General features: G+C 45.2%; 1 protein-coding gene across 2 annotated transcripts; it reads left to right on the top strand.

The window, feature by feature from the left end:
- The first annotated feature begins 2,314 nt into the window (after nucleotides 1–2,314).
- Nucleotides 2,315–26,488, top strand: Gle1 (GLE1 RNA export mediator). 2 transcript variants are annotated; one of them, XM_034495274.2, is made up of 16 exons: nucleotides 2,315–2,566; nucleotides 2,765–2,992; nucleotides 4,621–4,731; nucleotides 5,153–5,301; nucleotides 5,433–5,493; nucleotides 6,042–6,296; nucleotides 8,515–8,743; nucleotides 10,376–10,488; nucleotides 10,641–10,710; nucleotides 15,695–15,837; nucleotides 15,945–16,135; nucleotides 17,370–17,499; nucleotides 18,783–18,887; nucleotides 21,178–21,260; nucleotides 24,738–24,801; nucleotides 25,488–26,488. In XM_034495274.2, exons 1-16 carry the CDS (start codon nucleotides 2,468–2,470, stop codon nucleotides 25,554–25,556), a joined length of 2,100 nt encoding a protein of 699 aa, XP_034351165.1. In that variant the 5' UTR covers nucleotides 2,315–2,467; the 3' UTR covers nucleotides 25,557–26,488. The 2 variants fall into 2 exon arrangements, with proteins under 2 accessions (XP_034351165.1, XP_076784509.1); XM_076928394.1 differs by lacking the exons at nucleotides 24,738–24,801; nucleotides 25,488–26,488 and adding an exon at nucleotides 23,234–23,455.
- Nucleotides 26,489–26,809: the final 321 nt, after the last annotated feature.

Below are 26,809 nucleotides of genomic sequence, written 5' to 3' on the forward strand. Positions count from 1 at the left end.
GTAGTTCTTCCCTTGGCCAGTCAGTTTCTGGGATGTTCTTAACAGGCCTTTGTACTGTAACTCCCCCCTCCTCTGTAACTAATTAGATGGACCCAAACCTGCTGGCAGGTGCTTTTCTGCCCAAGGTCTAAGGCGAAAAATTTATACATATTTGATAAGATGGCCTTTATAATTTTTCACTCTACAATTCCTTGTAACTTTTGGTTTTACCAGGCTACGTGCTTCTCCATTGTCCTTCCATCTCTTCCTCCCTGGTCATCTTCCTCTCTCCTTCCCTGGTGGTCTTCCTCTTCCTCTCTCCTCCCCAAACCTTTTTCTCCACCTCCCTTCTACTGCCAAGTCACTGGTTCTAGCCTTTATTTTACAAATTAAGGTGGGCAGAAGGTTCACAAGAAGTCACCTATATACTGACTCACTCCTCCTCTGCAGCTCCTCCTGGGAAAGCAGAATTAGCATCAGAATACAAGGCCAGGGCTATCCACAGCAGGTTTGCTTTGCTTTTCATTCATTTTTAAATTGGGATTTGTGTACTATTTTATGCGTGAGTGGCCTGCATGTATGTATGTGCTATGTAACAGCTATGTTCTTGGTGCTCTCTGAAGCTGGAAGAGGGCATCCAAGTCCCTGGTACTGGAGTTGTGGATGGTTGAGAACCACCATGTGTGCTGGGAATTGAACCCATGTTCTCAGTAAGAGCATCATGTGCTCAACTGCCGACCCAACTCATCTCTCCAGCCTCAAGTCCCTAGGTTTGCTCTGTAGTACCCATCTACCATTACCAACCAAAACCCACCAATGAATAAAAAGCAAAGCTTGCTCTTCAGAGGGGTCCTTCTATCTGGCACTGGCCTGAGAAGCCTTGACTCTTCTCTTGCTTTCCTATTCCTGTGAAAACACATCATGACCAAGGCAATTTAAAAAAGAAACTGTTTAATTTGGCTTATTGTTTCAGAGGGTTAGAGCTCATAATTGTGGACCACAAAGCACAGAGCTCATGTCTGGATCCACACTGGGAGGCATCGAAGGAGCACCAGGAATCATGAGTTTTCTGAAACCCCCAAGCCTGCAACAATGAACACCTCCACTAGTAAAGACACACCTAATTCTTCCCAAGGAGTTTCAACGCCTCAGTCAAATACACGAGCCTGTGGGGGCCATTCTCATTCATTTAACTATAGCATCTCAGCCACTGGAACCCAGTTCCAAATTTCCAGAGACTGGGGCTGGAGAGAATTCACACTGGTTGTGTGAGGTGGAGTACCCACGCAGGAGGCAGAGGAAAGAACCAGGTGGTCTGGAGAAATGCAGTTAAGGGTGCTTACTGTTCTTGCCCACATCAGGCAACAGCTGGAAACCACCAGGAACTCAGTCCAGCTCCTTTGACATTCAATTCCTCAGGCCTTAGAAGGCACCTACAATCGCATGCACATTTACATGCATGTTTAAAACAAATATACCTTTTTCTTAAGAGACAGGGTCCTACCATATAGCTCTGGGTGGCCTGGAACTTATGTAGACCAGCCTGGTCTTCAGATCCCCTGGCTGCGCCCCTCATGTCCTGAGATTGAAGGCAATCTATGCCCTGGCTCCCAAACGATTTCTCACAGTTGTCAAACTTAGACCACCACATGCATGCAAGGTTATGTAAGTCATTCCTGTTCCATTTTCCGAACTAGTGTAAGCTCTGCGCCACAGTGTTGAGCTGTATAACTGTTTTGATGGAAATAACTTGGAGTCCATTCCTGGGAATTTTTTTTCGTAGCCAGGCCTTTTCCTGGCTGTCCTGGAACTCAAGGCATCTGCTTGCCTCTGTCTCTTGAGTGCTGGGATTTAAAGTTGTGTAATGCTACTCTTGGATCATTCCTGGGCCTCTTAACGTTTGTTAATTATTAGAAGTCCAAAGGTTTTTTTTTTTTTTTTTTTTTTTTTTTAGAAAAAAAAACATGTATGAGTGGCATGTGCATATGTAGTGTAAGCGTCCACAAACAGGGGCAACGGATCCGTCGGAGCTGGAGTTTCAGTTGTGAACTGTCATGTGGGTGTTGGAGAACGAACCAGGCTCCACCGCAATAGTAAAGACTAGAACTATCCAGAACTATCTCTCCAGGAAAAATACTGCTTGTTCTCTTGAAGTTCTTAACCCGCCTCAAACCTCTGACACGGATTCGCGAGCAGCAGACGGGACAAAAAAAGCGCAGAGCATCGTCTGGGGAATTGTGACTGCGAGAGATTACAACGAGATTCACCCGTGCATGGCCGCTTGGCTCTGGGCCTCAATTCCGCATTCTTGCTCGGGCCAGGGCGAGGCGCTCACGAGTGGGCGGGGCCCTGCTGACGGGCAGGGTCTGCGACCGTTAGGGACGAGGCTGCGCCGGATGTGGGGCGGACACCCCGGAAGCGGAAGGCGGTGTCTCCTCGGCGGCGGATTCGAGGGTTTGTTGTCAGTAGTATCAGCTGGTGGCCTGCCATGCCGTCTGATGGTCGCTGCTGGGAAACTCTGAGGGCACTCCGCAACTCCAGCAAAGGCCGCCTGCGCTACGACCGCGAGTGGCTGCTGCGCTACGAGGTGAGCGGCGGCCGGCAGCCCGCGTTTAACAGGCACCCTAGAGACGGCGGTGGAGGACCGGGCGTGGCGACGGGCCGTGTTCCTTTATCTTCTGCATTAACTTATTTGCTTGGGCCCTCAGCTGTTGGGCATTACATATAATAATGTCTTATACTTAACCAGTGGCCATACAAATAGGTTTAACCTTCTTCTCTTTAGGATGTTTTGGAAGAATGCATGTCTCTTCCCAAACTATCTTCTTACTCTGGATGGGTGGTCGATCACATCCTACCCAACACCTCACACCACACGCAAGAGAATGCTCCTTCCTCTGACAATTCACCATCCTCTGGATCTGCTTCAGGCCTGTACCAATCCTCACTACTTAAGTCGCCTGTCAGAAGTAGCCCACAGTCCCCTTCGCCCTCAACACCCGATGGAGCCCAGGTAAGGTTTAACTTACTTAAGACAAAACATCTGTTTTGTCTTAAAGTTGAAATGTTTAGTCACATGACAGTGACTGGGGGGAAACAATTGTTTCCCATTGCAGATAATTGTATTTACCGTGTTTGTGAGTGTGTATGCATGTGTGTGTGGAGGCCAGGAATCAACTTTGGGTCTTGATTCTCGGAGGCCTTCATCTTGGGTTGTGAGGCAGTGTCCCTCATTGGCCTGGAGCTCATCAGTTAGGATTAATATTAACTGGCCAGTAATCCCAGAAATCCTCCTGTCTCCTCTTCTCCAGTGCTGAAATTGTAAGTACATGCCACTATGTCATTTTATATGGATTGTGAGCATCAAACCTTAGGCCTTCCTGCTTGAACTTTACTCGTTAAGCTATCTTCCCAGCACAAAAAGAAACATCAGTTTATTAAAGAGAACCAGTGTAACACCTTTAATTGCAGCACTTGGAAGGCAGAGCAAAGACAGGTGGGTCCCTGTGAATTCAAGGTCAGCCTGGTCTACAGAGCAAATTCTAGGCCAGCCAGGGCTACATAATGAAAAGTCTGTCTCAGCAAAACAAAATAGAAAGTATTGTGCTTCTTGGCCTTTTGGGGAAGATCAAATGTAAATGAGTTAGGGCCAGGAATGGGGAGAGGCGGAGGGAGGAACAAGGTAACAAAGTTGATGTGATAATAAATACAGTATTCCCTGTTTACTGTTCTCATTGGCAGCATGAACCTGGGAGAACAGGGCATAAAAACGAGGTAGACTAAAGTCTCATACAATAGCTAAATTTATTCAGAGCATCAGACAATTTTTAGTCTGAGGGAAAAGTCACCTGGGTAGAGTATTCAAGGACAGGCCACTGGTTTTTCCACAGATGAATATAAACGAATATTAACCAGTTGTAATGAAAAATCTGAATTAAACTCATCCCTGTCTGCTACATGTAGGAGGGGAACAGAGTATATTCTGAGAATATCTCTGTGTTTTGAAGAAACTGTTTTCTTGGAGTTTTCTCACAAGTACTTAGAATTCTCGTACAACTCCATTCTCAGACTGTATTCTGACACTAATCTAAATTATTTTCATTATTCGTGGCTTATAAATTTAATATTGGGTGTGTTAAGAGTTTCAACTTCAAGTGTCTGTCAAAGGATTCTCTGTTGAACTTGGCCCCTTCTGCGGCAACATTCAAAGGTGAAGCTTTGGGGAAATGAATCATTATCTTCAGAGAGATGTACATTGATGGGTCATAGTCTTATACTTGGAAGTAGTAGATAGTGCCAAGCTGCAGGGACTGGGTCCTTGTCAACTAAATCTAAAGCTAATCCTCGCCCTTTCTCTCCTGCTTTCCAGCCACTTTAAGGTGGCTGCTTTTCTCTATCACATGCCTCTGCTGTCAGGTTCTGCCTTAACAGAGCTCAGAACCAGGGAACAAGCGAGTCCAGAAACCATGTACAGCAACCTTGGAATTGTGAGCCAAAAGAAATCTTCTTTTGGATAATTTCTTAGGAGAACACCTAGAAAACTATGCTGACAGAAAGCCAGCAAGGATGTGCTCTTTGTCTCTAAGAGCCAGCATGAGTTTACCATGTTCAGAGCTTACGTATTTGTTCATCTTCTATTAGAGCACACATGAGTCCCCGTTCACGGAACCTAGTGCACCACAGTCCTCCCGGGCCATCAAAGTGGAAGGTTGCATCCGAATGTACGAATTGGCGCACAGAATGAGAGGAACTGTAAGTGAGACCATGGATCTGGGAGGCTTGACACTAAAGAGCCACCTTTCAGGAGATTCTCTTGGGGAGGATACTCACTGTGTGCTAATCATGATTTGCCACCCTCTGACAGCTCAATTTGGGAGGTTGTGTGACAGTGAACTCTAAGTAAAGTCTGGTTGCATTTTGTGGCAGGTAGAAGTTTAAGGTCAACTTTAGCTACAAACAAGTTTGAGACCAGCAGGGGATACATGAAATCCTGTCTCAAAAAAAGATAGACAGAAAATCCATTCAAGGACAAGTGCTCGCACACAGAGCTTGGTAGGCAAGTAGCTGACTCCATGCTCTGTAGTCTTCTGTGTTTTAGGACGGAGGTAGAGGTCTAGGAGCAGACAAGCCAGGGGGCTGTGGCACAGCAGAAACAGATGCTAACCCTTTCCAGGAGGGCCTGAGGCAGTGGCAGGAGGAGCAAGAGAGGAGGGTGCGAGCCCTCTCAGAGATGGCCTGCGAGCAGCTGAAGAGGTTTGACGAGCTGAAGGGGCTGAAGCTGCATAAGGAGTTCCAGGACTTACAGGAAGTGATGGAGAAGAGGTGGGTCCTTCTGAGACGACAAAGTGACACGGGCAAAGAAGTGTCCAACCTTAGAGGGGGACTAATGTGACAGACAGCAAGGGAGGTGGGAAAGGTCTCCAGAATCACCCTGATCCTGCCTTGTTTATCAGTACCAGAGAAGCCCTGGGCCATCAGGAGAAGCTAAAAGCTGAGCATCGTCACAGAGCCAAGGTCAGTGCGTGGGACACTCGACATGATTGTGTTGGTGTCTGTCTCCAGCCTCCTGAGGGTTCATCAGTCCATTAACAGAGCCCTTCTGGAGACTCTGGTCCATGAGTGTACTCCTGGATAGTGGCGCTTGTAGTTAGTCTTTCACTACTGGGACCAGGCCCCGCCCAGGACAGAGGGAAAGGGTATTGTTTCTGCTCCTGGTGTTAGAAACGTAACACCTCTGCTCTCTGAGTTTCTCCCTGAGTTTCTCTTTTCTCCTTCTTAGAGCTCAGCCTGTACCACCCACAGGCAAGGAGCCCTCCCACTTTGTTGATCTTCCCTGAAACATGTCCTCAGAAAGCTGTGGACGTATGACTTGCTACTCTCATAGCTTCTCTTCTAGCCAGTGAAGCTGGAAGTTGCAATTAACTACTTACATATTGACCCTGGGGGAGTTTATTTCCTGAGCCCACCTGTGAAGAGATGCAGCTCACTTTGGACTTACTTGAGCAGTGTGGAGAGGGAAAGCCTCATCCCCACCCCCAGTGACTCAGTGGCCCTTTCAGTAGATTCTCAACCTAAAGCTTCGAGAGGCAGAGCAGCAACGTGTGAAGCAGGCAGAACAGGAGCAGCTTCGGAAGGAAGAAGGCCAGGTCCGTCTGCGCAGCCTGTACACCTTGCAAGAGGAGGTCCTGCAACTCAACCAGCAGCTGGATGCCTCCAATCAGCACAAAGACCTGCTGAATGTGGACCTGGCTGCCTTCCAGACCCGGGGCAACCAGCTGTGTGGCCTCATCTCTGGAATCATTCGCACCACCTTGGAGGTAAGGGATTACAGAATGGCTGCTTGAGGTTAGAAACAAAGCTGCATATACTCTAATGTGTTTTGCTGGGCAGTGCTGGTACACATCGTTAATCCCAGAACTTGGGATGCAGAGGCAGGCGGATCTCTGAGTCTGAGACAAGCTTGGTCTACAGAGTGAGTTTCAGGACAGGCAGGGCCACACAGAGAAACCCGCTTCTAAGAACAAATAAAAAAAAGAAAATAAGTAATGCCTTCCTATTGGAGGAAATACCAGTTGTCAGGTGATCAGCGGGGTCAGAGCTGAAGCAGTTGCTTATTGGTAAAGAGTTTGCCCAGCTCACAGAGCTTCCTGATAACGTAGCAAATAAGAGATAGAAATACATTAAAATAAAGATTAAATTTATCTTTTCATATCTTCATTTTAGTCTATATTTTATATTTACCTGTAAATCCAGAGACAGAAGAACCATTAAATAGAATGAAAGAAGGAAGTGAGTATTTGACAGTAAACACAAGATAAACTGGAGTGAGTGCTAAGGGATGCTCATTTATCTGAGCATGTGAAAAATTTAAAGATATTACAAATTAGGAAATATTGACTACATACACTAAAATTTGATGTCCTTGATTCAAAAAATACTCCTGCAGTTTGTGCAGGACAAACTGTTGTCGCTTTCTCTCTCCTACAAGAGAACATGAGTGAAGCACTGGGGCAGGTGGCTCTAAAAGCCAGAACAGGACTTGCCAGATGGCTAGCACTCAGAGGCCTTGCACCTGGGCCTGGTGAACCCTAGCTCCCACCATCATAAGTTGGCAGGAAAGAGCTAACTTGCAGGAGTTGTTTGACTTTTCATAGCTGTGCCTACAAACACACACACACACACACACACACACACACACACACACACACAATCAACCACCAACCACACCCTTTTACCAAAAACAAACTCTGAAATACAACTTTCAAATACGTATGAATGAATTACCACTAATAGAAGTTTAAAAAACTACAACTGTTTCTTTATTACTGAGGCAGTGTAGCTCAGGCTGGCCTCTTAATGCTCCCCCGTCAGCCTGTTAGTGCTGGATTGCAGACCTGCACCAGCACACCTAGCTAAAACCAGCATGTTTAACCAGCATATTGTCACAGCCCCTGCCAGTTTTAGATTTTATTATGGGTGTGTGTGTGTGTGTTCATGTATGTACACTTGTGTAGGTTTCCACAGAGGCTAATTCTGGACCAAGAGTTACAGGTGGTTGTGAGCTAGGAACCACTCAGGTCCTCTGCAGAAGCAGCACTGCTCCTCACTGCCGAGCCATTTCTCTACCCATTCTTGGGGTGTTTGTTTGTTTTTTGGCATTTTTGTTTTGTTTTGTTTTTGTTATAGGGTCTTACTGTGTAGCTCAGTATGGCTTGGAATTTAAAGCATTGCTCCAAGGATTAAGAGCTAAGACTACTGGTGTATGACACAATATACTTGGTTTTGTCACAGGCTTTTTTAAAGACTGCTCTGAGCAGTGTTGCTACAAGCTTCAGAATGTCCTGGGTGGCTGCTGTGGGGTGCTGACTATGATAAACCTTCTGATGTCATGTTATGTGTACATGTTTAGAAATTAGAGGAGAATTTTGTGGGGTCAGTGTTCTCCTCTGTCTATGGGGGGTTCCAGGTATCAAATTCAAGGTATCATAAGAGTTATGAAGCAAATACCTTTACCCACTGAGCTATCTCAATGCCTCTTCCTTCCTTCCTTTCTTTACTTTTTTTTTTTTTTTTTTTTTGAAACCAAAACTCACTGTGTAGCTCCGGCTGGTCTTAGAATTGCAGCAATCTTCCTGCCTCTGCTTTTCATGTGCTAGGATTGAAGGCGTGAGCCACCACTCCCAGCTCTTTGTTAGTGACTCCTTAAGGGAACAGGAAATTAGTAGGGACCAACATTTGACCATGTATACTCACTGTTCCAGCTGGTCCACTTTAGAAATGTACTCTCTGCCGGGCGGTGGTGGCGCACGCCTTTAATCCCAGCACTTGGGAGGCAGAGGCAGGCGGATTTCTGAGTTCGAGGCCAGCCTGGTCTACAGAGTGAGTTCCAGGACAGCCAGGACTACACAGAGAAACCCTGTCTCGAAAAACCACAAAAAAAAAGAAAAAGAAAAGAAGTGTACTGTCTAGTATGACTTATACCCATAAGGGTATACTTAGGAAGTCAATATTAAGTATTGTCTCTCACTCTGACAGAGTGGTTATCCCACACTAGAGAACCAAACTGAGGCTGAGAGAGCCCTTCAGGAAATGCGAGACCTCCTCTCAAATTTGGAGCAGGCGATCACCACAGCCTCGGAAATGAAGAAGAAGGATGAGGAGGAGGCCCGCGTCAAGCTGGAGGAGTCACAGGTGCAGCAGGGGCCAGGGGCTCCCACCCAGACCTCTGCACCCAGCCCAAGTCCAGTAGGGATGCAGAATGAAGGTGGGTTGTGGTGCAATCCTTTAAAGTGTTAGGATATTTTAAAAAACAAAACAAAAAACCAACAACAACAAAGCAAAATCTAATGTGACTGTGTCACACTATAGGACTGCCCAGTCCATCAGGACTCTTACCTAATGTGTTGCATACAGTTTGGATTGACCTGGAACCAGTTCTACAGTCTACATTTTGTGCAGGTCTTGAAAAGCCTGTCCCCTTCTAGCGAGGGTGGGGTTACAAGTATTGCTACTGCTGAGCATTGGTTTGTTTGGCTTGGTTTTTTGGGACAGGGTTTTGTTGTGTAGCCCTGGCTATCCTGGAACTTACTTGTGACCAGGTTGCCCTTGAACTCAAAGAGATCACCTGCTTCTGACTCGAATGCAAGGATTAAAGGTATACACCACCATGCTCAGCCTGAGTATTTTATTTTATAAGAATTTACTTAGTTTTCGTTTATGTGCATGAGCATTTTGCCTGCATGTATATATGTGCAGTACATGTGTACACATGTGCTCACAAAGACCAGAAGAGAGCATTGAAGTTTTAGGGAGTTGGGAGCCCCCATGTGGATGCTGGTGTCAGATACCTATGCAATTGCTCTTTTAAAACAAATTTTTTTAGAGAATTTTATTTACTGTGTGAATCTGCTGAACTGCAGTCTCTCCAGCCCCACTTCTATGTATTTTAATGATATGTACAAATATCCTTGTTTAATATGTTTGAGGTTCTATAGTGACAATTTTGGAGTTTGTTTTGTTTTGTTTTGTTTTGTTTTTTTATCCCAGGTGTGGGATATGGGGCTGCTTCAAATTGCCCACACCAGCTGACTGATTTTGCCAGCTACAGATAGTTTTCTGTGACTGTGTGATATTTGGAATTTTGGGGACTTTTCAAAGGGTATATAAATGCTAGGGTCCTGAGACGTTGGGTAGGATGCTGGTTGTTGTTGGCTGTAGTTTGTTAAGTAGTTGTGTCCCAAGAAGAAAAACAAATTAGCTATCCTGCTGGTGAAGATCAAACTTGCCCCAGGAACTCAACATCCCTCATCAGCAGGAAGTGGTCTAACAACGTCCCCCCCTTTCTGACCCCTGACTTTATTTAAGGGTTTCTTTCCTTTCCACTCTATCCTTGCCGGGCAGTGGTGGCGCACGCCTTTAATCCCAGCACTCGGGAGGCAGAGGCAGGCGGATTTCTGAGTTCGAGGCTAGCCTGGTCTACAGAGTGAGTTCCAGGACAGCCAGGACTACACAGAGAAACCCTGTCTGGAAAAACAAAAAAACAAAAAAAAAAAAAAAAATCCACTCTATCCTTTTTCTTTCCTGTCTAGTGTTAGGGGGTTGGAAGAATGGAGGAAAGAAGATCCTCTCAATGTAGCAGAAGTCCGGCTACAGGGGTTGGCCTAACAAAGTGTTTAGAGCAGGTAGTCAAATCTGTTTCTACTTCCTATAGCAGTGTGCCCTGGACAAGCAGCCTTTCCATGTCTGCTTCTTGTTAAATGGAAAAAGTATTAGTATTTCCTCTAGTGTGATTGTGACACTGAAGCAGGCAGTGCGTAGTGTAGTGCTTAGAACAGCCCTAGTTCAGATGCCATGTTACATAAGCTCACTGCCACTAAGGCCTGTCTTTTGTTCTCAGATCTACAGGTGAAGGTACAAGATAGTACAATGCAGTGGTACCAGCAACTTCAGGATGCTTCTGCCAAATGTGTGTTGGCCTTTGAGGACCTGACCAACAGCAAGGACAGTCAGGTAGGGGAGAGATGGGTAGCCAAGATCCTGGTAGTGTGCCCCACAGCCTGATGTTGTAAAAGAGTGTACTTGGTCTGTCCCGTTCCCTCATTCTATCAGCATGTGCTTAGCTCTGCACAACCCCACTTAACAAGTCACTATTCTTTTGGAAGACCAAGAAGATAAAGATGGACTTGCAGAAGGCAGCCACCATCCCAGTGAGCCAGATCTCTACCATCGCAGGTGGGTCAGATGGGTGAGAATATTGTCCTTCACTTCGTTGTCTTATTTTTGCAAACTCTGATAGCTTGAGGTTCTTACACAGTGTCTGTTCAAGGTTAGAGAATATGCCTTAGTGGTAGGGCACTTGCCAACTATATGCAAGGGCCTGGGTTATACACACACACATGCACACACACACACACACACACACACACACACACACACACATGTTCAAATGTATGTTGCATCCCTGGTTTTTTTTTTTTTCTTCAAACAGAAGATAGCTGGGTCTAGTAGTACAGGCCTGTAATCCCAGCTGGTTGAGGGAAAGCTGAGGCTGTAGGATCACAAGTTCAAGTACAGCCTGTATGAAATGCATCTCAGTGAGACCCTATCTTAAAAGGAGAAAGCCAGAAGACACCTGGATGGAGCTATTGTAAAACACTCAGGTGCATGCTAGGCTTATCTAACTGTATCCTTAGTATGACAGAAAAGGAAAAAAGGATGTTTGTTGACTCCATTTAGAGGGGTTCAAATGATTTTATTGAGGAGCTGGAGGTTGGGGAGCTGGGGGAGGTGCTGCAGAAGTGCTACAGGGGACAAAGAAATCACATGCAAAGTCCACTGACCAATTTTTATTTATTATGGTTTTAGAGGTTAATGTCTTGGCCTAGTGTCTTCTACCACCGAGCTACTAATTCTAATTTGTTTGTTATTGAGGTAGTAGACCACTGTAGTTCAGGCTATCTTTGAATTCATCTTAGCCTCCTGGGTGTTCTTGAGGTCAGACATGTGCCACAACACTGGGCTTCTGTGAAGTCTGTCTCTATGTGACTGAGTGTGAGTGCAGGTGCCTGTGGAGGCCAGAAGAGGGCCCCTGTCCCTTGGAGTCTGAGCTGCCTCATGTGGGTGCTGGGAATGAGCTCTGGCCCGAATGCTTGACCAGCAGTCACTCTTAACCACAGAGCCATTTTCAGCCCTGATTCATTTTTCATAAGTTATGGATTAATGGTAAATTATTTATAATAACTTACATAATCGCTTGGGGGTTGCTTTGGAGTAAGGTCTTACTACATAGCCCTGGATGTTCTGGAACTCACTGTGGTTTTTTGTTTGTTTTGTTTCTTTGAGACAGGGTTTCCCTGTATAGCCCTGGCTGTCCTGGAACTCACTCTGTAGACCAGGCTGGGATTAAAGGTGTGCCCACCGAGCCTGGTTTTGTTTGCTTGTACTTTTGAGGTAGTTCTGGCAGTTTAACAGAGGGCTTTACATTGACATGCTAGCAAACTCTTTACCAGTAAGCACACCCTGGCCCCCCGCCCTAGCATGGATTTTTGGTTCTTATGAAGAGAACTTGGGAAGGAAAATAGGAGAACACCCACCTAGAAGTCACTTATAATCTTCGCTTTTTTCCTGTTTGTCCTGTTTTAGCTCTCCAAACTCCAAGACTGACATATTGCTACTCTCCCTTAGAAGAGGTGTAGAGAATAAGGCCGGACAAAGAAAGACCCGTCAGAGCCAGGGCTCAGGTTCACACAGCTGTAGATGAGGCCTCTAGATTCCAGGCTGTACCAACCAGAAATAGGAGAGCGGCTAGAGAGACTTCCTGCTTACTGTGTGCCCTAGTGCCCTCTCAACTTGTTGCCAAAAAAAGCACAGGAATGTTGGAGATTGTGCCCTCTAGGCCACTTGTCCAAGCTTCCTTCCTACCCTTTGTTGCTTGAATTTCTTTGTGGAACAGAGCAGAATATAAATAAACACATAGCTGCTGGGGGGTTAGAGTGCTGTTTTCCTTGTCAGTGACAGCAGAGGGGCTGACTGCTGTCTGCTGCTTTTCCTCATTTCTTCCCCTTGTCACTAGTCTTACTTCAGCCACACAGGAAACAGAAGCAGCGTGAACTTCTCAGGCTGTGTTTTCTTCTTAGTCTGTTTTAGAGACTGAGGTGGCCTTCCTGCACTAGTCTTGTAAAAGCCTGCCTTTGTCCCCTTCCTCTGGCACCCGCAGAATCTGTCATTCCCTTCCTGAGCTGAGCTCCTGCAGTTTCTTTCCTTCTGCCTTTACAAGTGGCTCATGTCCCAGCACTGGTTCCCTTGCTCTTCTGTTCAGTCTCTAGTCCAGCCAGTGTTTGCATTTGGACCACAAGCTTTTCTCTGAGACAGCTTCATGACACTCTTCTCCAGGCCTTGCCACCCTCTTTTTGAGTTCTTCAATCTCACAAAGTGATTGATTGTTAGTACTTCCTAGGGGCCTGCAGTCACTCCACAGTTCTGTTTATCACTTGTAACCCTCATGGTGTCAAATGTTACTTTTTTACCAGTGACTCCTAACTCAGTCCTGGTTCATTCTATTTTTCTTTTTTTTTGTTTGTTTGTTTGTTTGTTTTTGGTTTTTCGAGACAGGGTTTCTCTTCATTCTATTTTTCTAAGCTTTAGAGTCTCTAGTAGCCATATTAGGAACTTGTCTGCCTAGATGTGCTTCACCTCCTTTCTAACTAGTTTATCTTCTCTGTGCCTCTTTTCCTTCTCTGTCCTTTAAGTAGCCAGCAGTCTGATAGACATCAGGCCAGTTTGCTGGGAACTGGAAACAATCCTCTTGTCTGTGCCTGTTCTGCTGGGAGCCTGCTGAGACCCAGCATGCTCTGGAATTAGTGCATGATGATGCAGAAGACAACCTGATGCTTCTCAGAAGTGGCTGATAATAGCGAACAGTGTGGGGAAGATTTCTAAGTGGACACGGGCTGGTGGGTACAGTACACATCGGACATGGGCTAGGAATGAGACCCAGACTTGTTATGGCCTTTGAAGCTCTTGGTAACAGTGGTAATCAGGAATGCACTGGGAAGATGGGGGGTGCAGAGAAGTGGACTCATTTATCATCCAAGGAAGTTCTTATGTTCTGGACTTGCTCATCTTGTTGTTTCTGTGATGTCTTCTTAAGTCATTTTTGGTTTATTCCTATATCTCTGGTTTAAGGGATATTTTTGAGTAGTAAAAGTTCACTTCTGAAGGCATTAGAAACTTGATATTTTCAGCTGGAAGTGCTGGTTAATTAAACTTCTGATTATATAGGTACTAGAGTAATGAAAACAAATCCCGATGCAAGCACAGGGAAGAGCAGTGTTTGTCCTGACAGTAGTTCACAGTACTGTATCCCAGAGCCCAGCAGCATGGCAGGAAGGAGGAATTGTAGTTACCGTCTCCATCTTAACTGTGCGTCTCCAGCCCCATTTCACAGATCACTCAACTCTGGTTCAGGCATCAGGTCAGAGGCCCCAGTAGGCAGTGTTGCAGGAACAGCCACCTCAAGGATTCCCCCATCTTCTGACTGTAGCTGCTGAGGGTTTGGAGCCCATGGGTTCTTTGTTCTACATACATATTAGTAAATGTGGGTGTCAGCTCTGCATTCCTACGACAGACTTGTGAGGTGTTAGATTTATAAACGTCAGGTTATTTTGGCCTGCAGTTTTAGAGGTTTTGCTTTGTGCTGTTTGCCCTGTTGCTTTTGGCACATCATGATGGGGAACACTGGTCAAGGATCATGGACTTGGAAGCTGCGAAATGAAAAACAAATGGGACATAGGTCCTTAGACTTGTTCCTTCAAGGGTCTGTCTCATCTGAAGACCTCACTCTAGGCCCCTCCTCTTAGAAGTTACCTAGTGCCATGCTGAGGAGCAAGGCTGTGCCTCATGGAGCTTCGGTAAGCAATTAAAGTGTCCACCAAGTAGTGGGCAATGAAAAATTCAAACCATGCCAGGAATTTATTTCTGGGTCTCTAAGGGTAAAGGAATGCCAGCCCCAGAGAAAGAGACATCAGCCAAAGCAGAAATTTAGACCCTTAAAGTTCTTACATGCTCACCTGTGCATGCATGTGTAGAGGCCAAGGACTGACTGGGTGTCTTCCTCCATAGCACTCTGCTTGCTTGCTTGCTTGCTTGCTTGCTTGCTTGCTTGCTTGCTTGCTTTCTTGCTTTCTTGCTTTCTTGCTTTCTTGCTTTCTTTCTTTCCTTCTTTCCTTCTCTCTCTCTCTCTCTCTCTCTCTCTCTCTCTCTCTCTCTCTCTCTCTTTCTCTCTCTCGGTTGATTTATGTATGTGTGTGAGTGTTTTGCCTGCATGTCTCTGTACCATGTATGTGTCTGGTGCCCAGAAGGCTGGAACAGGGTATTGGATCCCCTGAAAATGGAATTATGCACAGTCGTGGACTACCTTGTTGGTGCTGGGACTCAAACCTGGGTCCTGAAGAAGAGCAGCCACTTCCTGGAACCACTGAGTCATTTCTCTAACATCTATTTATTTATTTTTAAAGATTTATTTTTAATTATGTGTAGGTATGTGCAAGTAAGTGAAATGTCCTCAAAAGCCAGAGGCATCAGATCTCCCTGGAGCTGGGTGGGTATGAGACACCACCATGGGTGCTGGGAGTCAAATTCAGGTCCTCCACAAAAGCAGCATGTGTTCATAATTGCTGAACCATCTCTCTAGTTCCTCCTCCTTGTTCAGTGAATCAAGGTCTCTCACGGTACCCGGAAATTAACATTTTGGCTAGACTGGCTGGTCAGTGTGTCCCCAGGATCTGCCTTGCTCCATCTTTCTAGTAGTGGGGTTACAAGCCTGTGTTGTCACACTCAGAGTTTATATTGGTGCTAGCAATTCAAGCTCAGTTCATGCTTGTGCAGCAAGCACTCCATCCACTGAGCCATCTCCCAAGCCCTTGGTTATATGTCTATCTGCAATAGTGTTGGGGCTTAGATTCTAAACTTCTATACAAATGGATTTCTATAGGGGCTCTGCTTTGTCACTGCATTGTGAAAGAGATTGGCATGAAGTTGTATGTTGTGACAAGGTCTCACGTAGACTAAGCTGGTCTCAAGACTTACTCCATGGCCTAGGCTAGCCTTGAGTTCCTGATGTCTCTGCCCCTTTCCCACGTGCTGGAATTAGAACAGGTGTGCACCACCATGTCCAGCTGCAGCTTCATCTTTTTATTGCTTCTTCTTTCTTGCCCAGGTTCAAAGCTGAAGGAGGTCTTTGACAAGATCCATAGCCTGCTCTCTGGAAAGCCTGTCCAATCTGGTGGGCGTTCTGTGTCTGTCACTCTTAACCCTCAGGGGCTGGACTTTGTCCAGTACAAACTGGCAGAGAAATTTGTGGTGAGGAACCTTGTTGTCAGAGGTATGGGTAGAAGAAGCAGCTGGTAGACAGTACTGAGCCTGGCTGTGGTACTCACTTGAAATTGTGCCCATCTTTATGTTCCTAGAAACAAGGGGAGGAGGAAGTGGCCTCTCACCATGAAGCGGCATTCCCCATTGCAGTGGTGGCATCTGGTATCTGGATGCTCCACCCCAAAGTGGGAGACCTCATTCTTGCTCATCTCCATAAGAAGTGTCCATACTCGGTTCCTTTCTACCCAGCTTTCAAGGAAGGGATGGCTTTGGAGGATTATCAACGGTAAAAGCTTTTCTCTCTCACTCACTCTGGGGAAAGTAGTCGCATGAGAATCAGAGTGTGTTCTCTTGCCCTCAGCTCCTTCTCTATACTATGCTAAATGTCCTGTCTAATACCATGACTAGCAAGTGAGGTTCAGGTTAGCCTGGGCTACATAGCAAGAACCCTGTCTCACAAAAAAGGATAAAAAAGTTATGTCTTTCATGCAAACTGGACATCTTTTAGGATTTGTAGATTTGGGGGTGATAATTGATACTATGGCTTACTGGAAAGAATACTGGATCTGAGATCCAGGAGTCTTAGAATTTATTCATCTAATGACTTTGCAAAATAGCGTAAGCCATTTAAATCTCACGGAGATGCTGTCTTAGTTCGGGTTACTATTGCTGTGATGAAACCATAACCACAAGTTACTTGGGCAGGAAAGATTTTATTTCACTCACAATTCCAAGTCATGGTCCATCCTGGAAAGTAGGCAGGGCAGGAACTCACTCCAGCAGGGCAGGAACTGGAGGAAGAAGCTGATGCAGAGGCCATGGAGGGTGCTGCTTCCTGGCATGCTCAGCCCAGGACTACTAGCCCAGGGGTGGCACCACCCACAATTGACTGGGCCCTTCCTCATCAATAAGTAATTAATAATAATAATAAATAATAATAAATAAAATAATAAATAAATAATAAGTAATTAATACAGGCTTGCCTATAGCTATTTTATGGAGGTATTTTCTCAATTGAGGTTCCCTTTCTAAGTTGACTCTGGCTTTGTCAGGTTGATGTGAAACTAGCCAGCACCTAAGCAGTTTGTTTGTTTTTTTTTTACTTTTATTTTATTTTATTTTATTTTATTTTATTTTATTTTATTTTATGTGTATGAGTTCTCTATCTGTATATACACCTGCATGCCAGAAGAGGGCATCAGATCACATTATAGATAGAGTGTGAGCCACTTTGTGGCTGCTGGGAATTGAATTCTGGATCTTTGGAAGAGTAGACTTAACTGCAGAGCCATCTCTCCAGCCCTGAAGCGGTTTTTTCTTATTTATGAGTATTCGCTGGTGGGTTTGCAGGGCTTTTATACCGAAATTTGATCATAGATTCCAGTGCTTTGTACAGGTATTTATTAATATGTAATAATCATACAAAGTGTGACTAGTAGTACCTTTAGCCATAGAAGAAAGAAACCTCTTTGCCACCCTCATTTTGGTGGTGGTGTTCTGAATGTTATCTTCACACATAGGCTGCTTGGCTACCAAGTGACAGATTCCAAGGTTGAGCAACAGGACAACTTTCTAAAACGAATGTCTGGGATGATCCGTCTGTATGCTGCCATCATCCAGCTCCAGTGGCCATATGGAAACCGGCAGGAGGTAGGTAGAGCAGGCAGCCTTTGTGACAGCTCTCTGTTAACTGGGACAAACAGTTTTCATGGAGAAAACATCTACATTACATGCTTGATGGGTTAGCACAGTTGTTAAAGCTTTCAGATCTTACTTTCCCTTGGTACAGTTTCTTTTGGAGCCTCACCATGCCAGAAGCATGCTCAGTGCAACGTTGCTTATGGCAACTGGCTTTTTCAAAGGGGGCAGGGCATCCCCAGTATCCCCTTCAAGGGTATGTCTGTCCTCATGACCTAACTTCTTCCAGCTGGGCTCAGCCTCCTAAAGGTCTCACACCTTGAGATAGTGTCACAGCTTGAAACCAGTCCTGTAACTCAGCTTTTGAGAGCTCTGGCAAGCTGTCCTTTAGAGAGGCTGTGCTGTGGAATAATGGGGCAAAGAGAATGGTAGCCTCATGGCTGTATTTAGAGAAGTGGATGTTGATTTGTAGGCTACTTTTTTGAATCAACAAAAAAAGTTTAGTAGCTTCCTCAGCTGAGGCCATAAAGACCTAATCTTAGAACAGATTCTACATGTCAAGACATTTATAAAGGTTTCAGCCAGCTGTGATGTGCTGCCTATAATCCCAACACTCAGGAAGCTGTAGCAGAAGAATTGCAAGTTCTAGATCACTCAATTCGGGATTGCTCAAGCCAAATTTACGTAACTGGTATGGTTTGCACAGTGAGACTCTGTCACTACAATACCAAAATCAGACAAAAAGTGTGCTGTGGGGAGGCATAGTGACACAGCCTTAATCCCAGCACTCAGGAAAACAGGCAGTGAGTTAAAGGCCAGCCAATGCCCAACACCAGTGAAACCCTCTCTCGAAACAAAAACAACCCCACCAAAAAACAGAATCAAAATCAACACGAACAAAGTCAGGTGAGGTGGTTTACCCATATGCTTCTATCTTGGGAAAGTGGGCCAGGGAGGATTGCTGTGAGTTTGAGGTCAGCCTGGACTACAAAGTTAAGACCTCATTTGAAAAAAAAAGAAAAAAGTCAATAATGATGTTGGCTATGGAGTCCCTGAACAGCACACCAGATATCATGTCATATTTCACAGGAACCTTGTAAAGATTCTGTGAGAGACTGGGAGTAGATCATAATATCCCCAAAAACAGTTTCCTTAGCTTTTGGTCTTTGCGTTCTGTCTTGTATGCATGGGTCAGATGGTCTTGGGGTTCCTGACTTGGGGCTGAGTGGTTACATTGAGAGTTTACGCTGTGCAGACAATGAGATGAAGTCATGACACAGCTGCTTTGCTTCCAGGCTCATCCTCACGGTTTAAATCATGGCTGGCGCTGGTTGGCACAGATTTTAAACATGGAGCCTCTCTCAGATGTGACAGCCACTCTCCTGTTTGACTTCTTGGAGGTAATTCCATTATTAAATGAGAGAAAGCGGTGGTTGAGGTGGTCTCGGGACGCAGGGTGAAGTGAATAGGACGCAGCATAGAAATGGAGCCAAGTATTGAACAAGATGAAGTAAACTCCTGTCGCCAGCTTTTCCTGAGTCTGGAGACAAACCTAGCATCCTTGTGGGTTTTTTTTTTTTTTTTTCCCCTCACTAGCCTTGACTTCTCTTTCCCTTAGGCTAGGATGTTCCATTTTTTTCCCCCCTCTTTATGTTTGTGGGGTCCTTGCACGCTTACAGCTGGTAAGGAAAGCGATCCAGGTGAGGGAGGAATGAAATTCAGTTCAGCCAAATTTAGGTAACTGGTATGGGGTCAAGACATCAGCTGGTGTATTTTTACCATATTTAAGCATAGCACAATTCTGGAAAAAAAGTTTTCAGGTAACAGTTATCAGAGCCCTGGGTGAGTACAAGAAAGCTTAAGACATGTTTACATTGAAACTCTTTACAAAGTACATATGGCTTCATCCATAAGATGGACTGTCATTGACATAGGAACCATGCTCTGGGGAGAAATGACTGAGGTAAAGATAACCCCTGTGGAGTCCAGATTGGCCTGGCCCAGAGGTAACACAGAGGTAACTTAGGTTGCTGACATTTCTCACAAGGATAAGTTTTATGGCCTAAAAGTAATAAGGTTTACAGGGAAAGGGTCTTGGATAAGTAAATCTTAAGTTTTGGAAGATGTAGCCTGAGCCTGGCTCATCAGACAGCCAGTGACCACCAGGCTGTAAATGGTGTCCATTCCCAGCATTCTAGGCAGAGGCAGGTTAAGCATCTATTTCCTTTGAAGGATGCCTGCGAGTTTAACTTTCCTGGCTTCTCCAGTGCATATCTATGTGTGCAAGCACTTTTTGCCCTGTAAAATAATGTACATCCCAGCCTAAGCAAAAAGCAGACTTTACTTTAGGGATATTTGAGTAGTAGAACCATGGTAGACTGCAGATGAATCTCCTGAGACCTTGGAAACAGTAACTAGATCACCAGGCACCAACACAGTCTCCCTGGTTCTAGTCTTCCATAAATATTCTTGCTTCGTAAGCCACTTTCCTTGCTTTGTGCACTGTGAAGATGCTGGGCTGTCACGAAGTCTGTTTCTTTACCCGGTGTAGCGGGATCAGTACCCCACCTCACTCATGTTTTCCAGGAAGAGAATGCAAGCTTGGGTAAGGTATCTCCCTCCCTGGAAGCATCATACATTTCTGTCCTTGGGGTACCACCACTCTAACTCTCTGGGCTGGAACTTTTATGTGGACCAGGCTGTCTGGGAACTAAGAGATCCACTTCTCTTTGCCTCCTGATTAATAGGATCCAAGGCATGTATCTCCACACTCAGCTGAAAGAGCCAGTTCTGAAATAAGCTTCAGGGATCTGGGCATGGTACTACTCCATGGCTGTAATCCAGCACAAAGGAGCCTCAACGGGAGGATCACAAGTTTGAGACCAGCCTGGGATATCCAATAAGACCTTGCCTCTTTCTGAGTTCGAGGCCAGCCTGGTCTACAGAATGAGTTCCAGGACAGCCAGGGCTACACAGAGAAACCCTGTCTCAGGGGAAAAAAACCAAAAAAAAAAAAAAAAGACCTTGCCTCAAATTAATGAACGTGAGGATTTATGACCTGACAAATCTGAGGGCCTTAGGCCTGTAATTCTAATAGTCCCCAGTTACTGTATAACTCCTGACATTATGGTACATTAATACAGATCCTGAATCTTTGAGGCAAGTAGCATTCTGGATTCTTACTAGGACTTGGAGGAATGCCATCCCTCCAGAAAGGCTCTGTTCAGTATGGGAAAAGAAGTATTTGTTAAGCCTTGACAGTTGACTTAAGTGGAAGTGTATAATAAATTAGAAGACAGCTAAATTTTTTTTGTTTGTTTTGGTTTTTCAAGACAGGGTTTCTTTGTAGTCCTGGCTGCCCTGGAACTCTGTAGATCATCTTGGTCTTAAACTCAGAGATCCACCAGCCTCTGCCTCCAGAGTGCTGGGATTAAAGGCGTGCCCCACTGCCCAGCTGGATTTTTCTTTAATGTCACAGATGGACTTGGGGCCTTTGGCCCGAAGACAATGCTCACAAGTGAACTACCACTCTGTGCGTAGAAAGTTGGGTCTTTTCCACCCATCCCCTAGTCAGCTAAGTGACACTGTGGCTAAGATAATCTCGATAGGAGGGACAGGCAAAGGAGTGATTGTCTTTCTCTCGTGAATTGATGTTTGTTTTCCGTTCCCACGGTTCTTCCTTTCCTGTAGGTGTGTGGGAATGCCCTCATGAGGCAGTACCAGGTCCAGTTCTGGAAGATGATGCTTCTCATCCAAGAGGACTACTTGCCCAGGTACAGGCTTGTTGAGCAGGCCACTGGGGAGTTGTAGGCGTGTGTAGGTAGTGCCTGAAAGCCAGGCTCCGTGGGGCCTAAAGCACTCGCACAGTAAGTATGTATATAGAAAAGTATGTATATACAAAAAATTATTTTTTTCTAGGTTCAGTTTTTAGTTTTGATTTTCTCTTGTTCTTTTGTTTTGTTTTGTGAGTCTTTGTAGCCCAGAGTTCTTCTCAGTCTTCTGTCTTGGCTGTTTTCTTTTCTTATTTTTAATTTTTATTTATTCTTTCATACAATATATCCCCTCTGCAACTTCCCCCACCTCCCTTCTCCCTGGGATCGGCTCCTGCCCCTGGGCTCCTCCCCAGAGAAGAGCATGCCTCCCACGGACTGAATATGGTATAACAAGATACAAAAACCAGGTAGAAACCTTTATATCAAGGCTGGCTGAGACAACCCATTAGGTGGGAAAGAGTCCCAAGAGCAGGCAGAGAGCCAGACAGCCTCAGTCCCACTGTCAGGAGCCCTCCAAAACTCCAAGCCAACAAGCATAACATGTACATGCAGAGGACCTAGTGCAGACCCATGCAGGCTCCATGGTTGCTGTTTCAGTCTCTGTGAGCCCCCATGAGCTCCATGCTTACTTGATCACTTGGGCCATGCTCTCCCACAGTATCTTTGACCTCTCTGGCTTCCACAGTTTTTCCTCCCCCTCTTCTGGGGGGTTTCCTGAGCTCTGAGGGGAGGAACCTGATAAGCGATCTTCAACTTGGGCTCTGTCTCTGCCTAACGTTTGCCTGTGGGTTTTGCACATGTTATATTTTAAAGTTATATTTGTTTTTTATTAGGGCCATGGCAGGGTTGGGGGATGTGCATACCATGGTGTGCACACAGTAACTGTGGGTGGGAGGGTGGGACATGCAGTTGCCATGGTGTGCACACAGTAACTGTGATTGGGAGGGTGGCACATGCACATGCCATGGTGTGCACACAGTAACTGTGGTTTTCCTTCCATCATATGGAATCCAGCTCAGGTTAAATCAGGCTTGATGATAAGAACCTTAACCCTACTGAGCCATCTTAACAGACCAGTGTGGTATTTTTGACTTAAGTGAAAAATGAGATAGTGTTAGTAGTTGAACATGTGCCTAGCATGAGCAGGGTCTAGGTTTGCTCCTCACGATGGGTATGGGTATCTGTTTAAAGATAATATTGCCAGGCGGTAGTGGTGCATGCCTGTAATCCCAGCACTCAGGAAGCTAAGGCCAGCCTGGTCTACAGAGCAAGTTCTCAGGACAACTGGGGCTACCCAGACAAACCCTATCTGGAAAACAAAAACAAAAAAGAGATCTTTCTGCTCATCTTTTCCTTTCCTTTTCTTTTTTTGTAAATATTTATTTTGGGGCTAGAGAAATGGCCCAGTGGTTGGGAGCACTAGATGTTCCTCTAGAGGACCCACATGGCAGATTACTACTGTCTGTATCTCCAGTTCTAGGTGATTCATGGCACCAGATATGTATGTGGTGTACACGTACACACACAAATTTACATACAGTGTATACAAGTGCCCTCAGGCCAGAGGAATGGGAACGCCCCCCTCCCCTCGCCCCCTTCCAGCTATAGTCACAGGCCATTGTGCACTGCCCTTCATGGTGCTGTGCTGAGAATTGAACTTGGGTCCTCTGCAAGACCAGTCAGTGCACTTAACACCATCTTTTTCTTTTTTTTTTTTTTTTTCTTTTTTTTGGTTTTTTCAAGACAGGGTTTCTCTGTGTAGTCCTGGCTGTCCTGGAACTCACTCTGTAGACCAGTCAGTGTTCTTAACACCATCTTTTTCTTATCTTTAATATTTGAGGAAATAATTTTGGTTTGGGGTTTTTGTTGTTGTTGTTTTTTGTTTTGTTTTGTCTTGGGTTTTGTTTTGTTTTTTTGTTCTTTGACACAAGGTTTCTCTGTGTAGCCCTGGTTGTCATGAACTCTCTTTGTAGACCAGGTTGTCCTCAAACTCAAAGATTTGTCTCCATCTGTGTCCCGAGTGCTGGGATTAAAGGTGTGCACTACCATACCTGGATGAGTAAGTGATTTTGAAATTCAAAGAAAATATCTTTTAAATATTGTCTCTTTTAAAAAATTTATTCATTTTTATTTTACGTGCATTGGTGTTTTGACTGCATATATATCTATCTGTGTGAAGGTGTCAGATCCCCTGGTACTAGAGTTATAGACAGTTGTGAGCTACGATTGGGAATTGAACCTCTGGAAGAGAAGCCAGTTCTCTTAATCGCTATGCCATCTCCATCCCCTAAATACAGTTTCTTAAGGAGAAGTATAAATTAGGAAGATGTTGAAATAAGATATTTGATGTTGGGTATCGGTGATAGCACACTTATCTAGTACGTTCTAGGCTGTTGAAAGTAGTGTGCGCGCACATATGTGTGCGAGCACGTGCTCTTGGTCAAAACTGTTCAAAGTGGTATACAGGCACACACGTGTGCGCGCACGCTCATGGTCAAAATATATTGGCTTTTTTTTTTTTTAAGGAGTGGTTGAAAGATCTCACTCTGTAGACCAGAATGTGTGTGTGTGTGTGTGTGTGTGTGTGTGTGTGTTTGTGTGCGTGCGTGTCTGTGTGCGCTCGCGCACGTATGTTCATGTGTGTATATACACATGTTCGTGTGTGTAAGTCGGGGCACACATGCACATGTAAGTCAGAAGTCAACATTGGGTTTTCTATCACTCTTCACTATTTTTTGGGACCATGTCTCATGAACCCGGAGCTCTCTGACTTGCTCACACTGACTGGCCACCAAGCCCAGGGCTCCTTTTGTAGCTGTCTTCAAGCTCTAGGCTCATTAGTACATGCTCCACACCTGGCTCTGTGTGTCTCTGCTGGGGTGGGACTCAGCGCTTCACCAATTGAGCCATCTCTCTGACCCTTTTGTTTTGTATGTTTGAGAGAGAGTCTCATTCTCTAGCCTAGGCTAAATTTGAAATATACTATGTAGCCAAAGGTGACACTGAATTCCTGCTGCTCCTGCCTCTTATGTGCTTAAGATTACTGGTGTATGCTCCCATGCCTGGGTCTGGTATGTTTAAATGTTCTTTCTAAACTCCCCCATATTCTCTGGGATTATGATTGCAAGTCGTCATGAACTGAGCCACTGAGATGAGTTCATTCATAACTTGGTTGGAGAAGCTGGTCTGCCTACCAGATTGCCTGAATGTTCTGTTTTCTGCCTATCCACTTTGAAGAACTCTTCTAAATTCACTGGGGTTCCAGATAGGGGAAGGCCTTGGCAGCACTCAGCCTACATGCTAAGACCTCAGATGAGAGCAGTTGGCCTCCTTTGTCCCTTTGGAAGAATGGTGAGAAGCACATGAAAGAGCAGCTTGTATTCTTTAGAAGAGTCAATAGATCTGGTCCTCACCTGATGGAGTGTTGAGATGCATCATGGGAACAACTCACAAGTCTGTCTGTCTCTCCACCTATAGAATTGAAGCTATCACGAGCTCAGGACAGATGGGCTCTTTCATACGTCTGAAGCAGTTCTTGGAGGTAAGATGTTCTATTTCAGCATGCCCTAACTGTAGCCTGAGACCTACTTGTGTCCTGTAGTCTCCGACCTCCAGACCTGATGCTGTCTCTTCTGTTTGCTCACACTTTTGTTTGTAGTCCTCTTGTCTTTTAGACCAAAGTATGTCATTTCATCCCCACATTCCACTCTCCACACCTCCTTTCAGGCAGCTGTCCTAAGAGAATAGTAAGCTGTATGCAGTGAATCTCTAACAAACTTACCTTTTCCTTGCCATCCAGTTTCCCTGTCTGTCTCAGGTGTAGGGAACTATTCAGTGTGGCTACTGAGCCCATGGGATAGTGTCGCATGTTCAGTTGGACTCTTCCTCTATTTCCAGGTACCAAGACTTTTTAAGTTTATTTTAACAGATCATCTAGAGCTTTGTAGTAGGTCCGTGAGGTAATCCACTGACAGCTAGCTTCTAGGAGGCTCTAAAATAGTAGTGGTGGCAGATCTTCATGCTCTGGGAAATGGGTAGGCAGGCTTAATAACAATCCTTACTCTATTTTAGTCTTCCACAGACCCATCAGGTTTTTTCTTTTTGTCCCTCGGCATCTCCTTTTGTCTGCTCTTTCCTTGGTCTGGGCCTTGTTCCTCAGCATCTCCCCATTGTCACATGCTAGAAGCAATTTTGTCAGTAACTCATCTCTTTTCGTTTCATGTCCAGAAATGTCTGCAACGCAGGGAGATTCCCGTTCCCAGAGGCTTTCTGACATCCTCCTTTTGGCGCTCTTGATCCTCCGGCACACCGTGGGCAAGAGGGGCAACAATAAAGCAACTGAGATAGCCAGTTTGGAAGAATCCTGTCAGATTGAGAAATTTGTCTGTGTTTTTATATATCTGCCATGTGAATGAGGCTTTTACAGTCACAGCCTTCTGTCTGTCTCTTGTCAAGTTTGGTGGTTCTATAGGTGTCACAGACAGATACAAAACTGGCCTTTCTAATTTTCACAAGTACAAGAAGAGGTAAGAAGGGGCACTTAGCACTTGGCTGCACCCTTTGTCTCTAGTGTTTTTCAGGAAATTGGTGATCCTTTATCTGCTTAACTCTGACGTGTAGTGAACCCACTGTTTTCCCTCCACGCTTCCCTGCTCCTGGTCATACACACACTTAGAAAGAGTAAACCTCCTAAGCGTCTCTTTAAAGTGTCAGGTAATGTTTGCAGTCTGGGGATGAGGTAAAGTACTTTACACTCTGTGGCTTGTGGAGTACGTGTATATTCCGAAGATGAGTTATGATGCTGGAATGGACTGAACCCCAGAGTGCATCAAGGTATTGGGTATATGGATCATGACTGGGAACATGCGCTCTAGAGTACTGTCATCTTGATTTGGAATTGGTCCCTGGATGGCTGAGGATGCTGTACTAGGTTAGGTCCCTTTTGTTGTTTCTCCGACGGGAATTAAGATGGGTTGGCACAGGCTTTTGGGGTAAGCTGAAGAGCATCACAGTGAGTGCATCAGTGTTTAGGAGGAGCTGACTCTCTCAGATGGAAGTTGGTATTTGTTTTCCGAACAGATTGACTCTGTGGTGCAGATGCTGAGCCTCAGCTCTAGCTGCACAGGCCTCGTGTAGCAGGCACCCTCACTCGTACTCTGGAATGGCCCAAGTGTTTTAATTATGGACTAGAGTTCCCAAAAAAGTAATAAAGCTTGAAGTTTTAAAAATCCTGTGCTAATATGTGGTTACCTCGATGTTATTTGTGTCCTGTGTGTGAGCTGTGTATGTCACATGGACATGGCTGTGCAGGACGAAATATGGAATATATGCCTCTTCCTCTTTGTCATCTTGACCTTCGTCTTGGAAAAACTGGTTTGTATCATCCCCTTTTTTAAAATGACGTTCCAGTAACTGACTTTGATCTAGCAACAGGGTTTAGGTTATGGTATCACCTAATGTGCAGGAGCCCTTGGGCTCCGGCTGCAGTGCCCCTCCCCAGGAAGAGAAGTGAGAATAGCTCAGTCCGCTGATGTTACAGAACAGCATGA

Source organism: Arvicanthis niloticus, chromosome 2 (assembly GCF_011762505.2).
Source record: "Arvicanthis niloticus isolate mArvNil1 chromosome 2, mArvNil1.pat.X, whole genome shotgun sequence".
Classification (NCBI taxonomy): Eukaryota; Metazoa; Chordata; class Mammalia; order Rodentia; family Muridae; genus Arvicanthis; species Arvicanthis niloticus.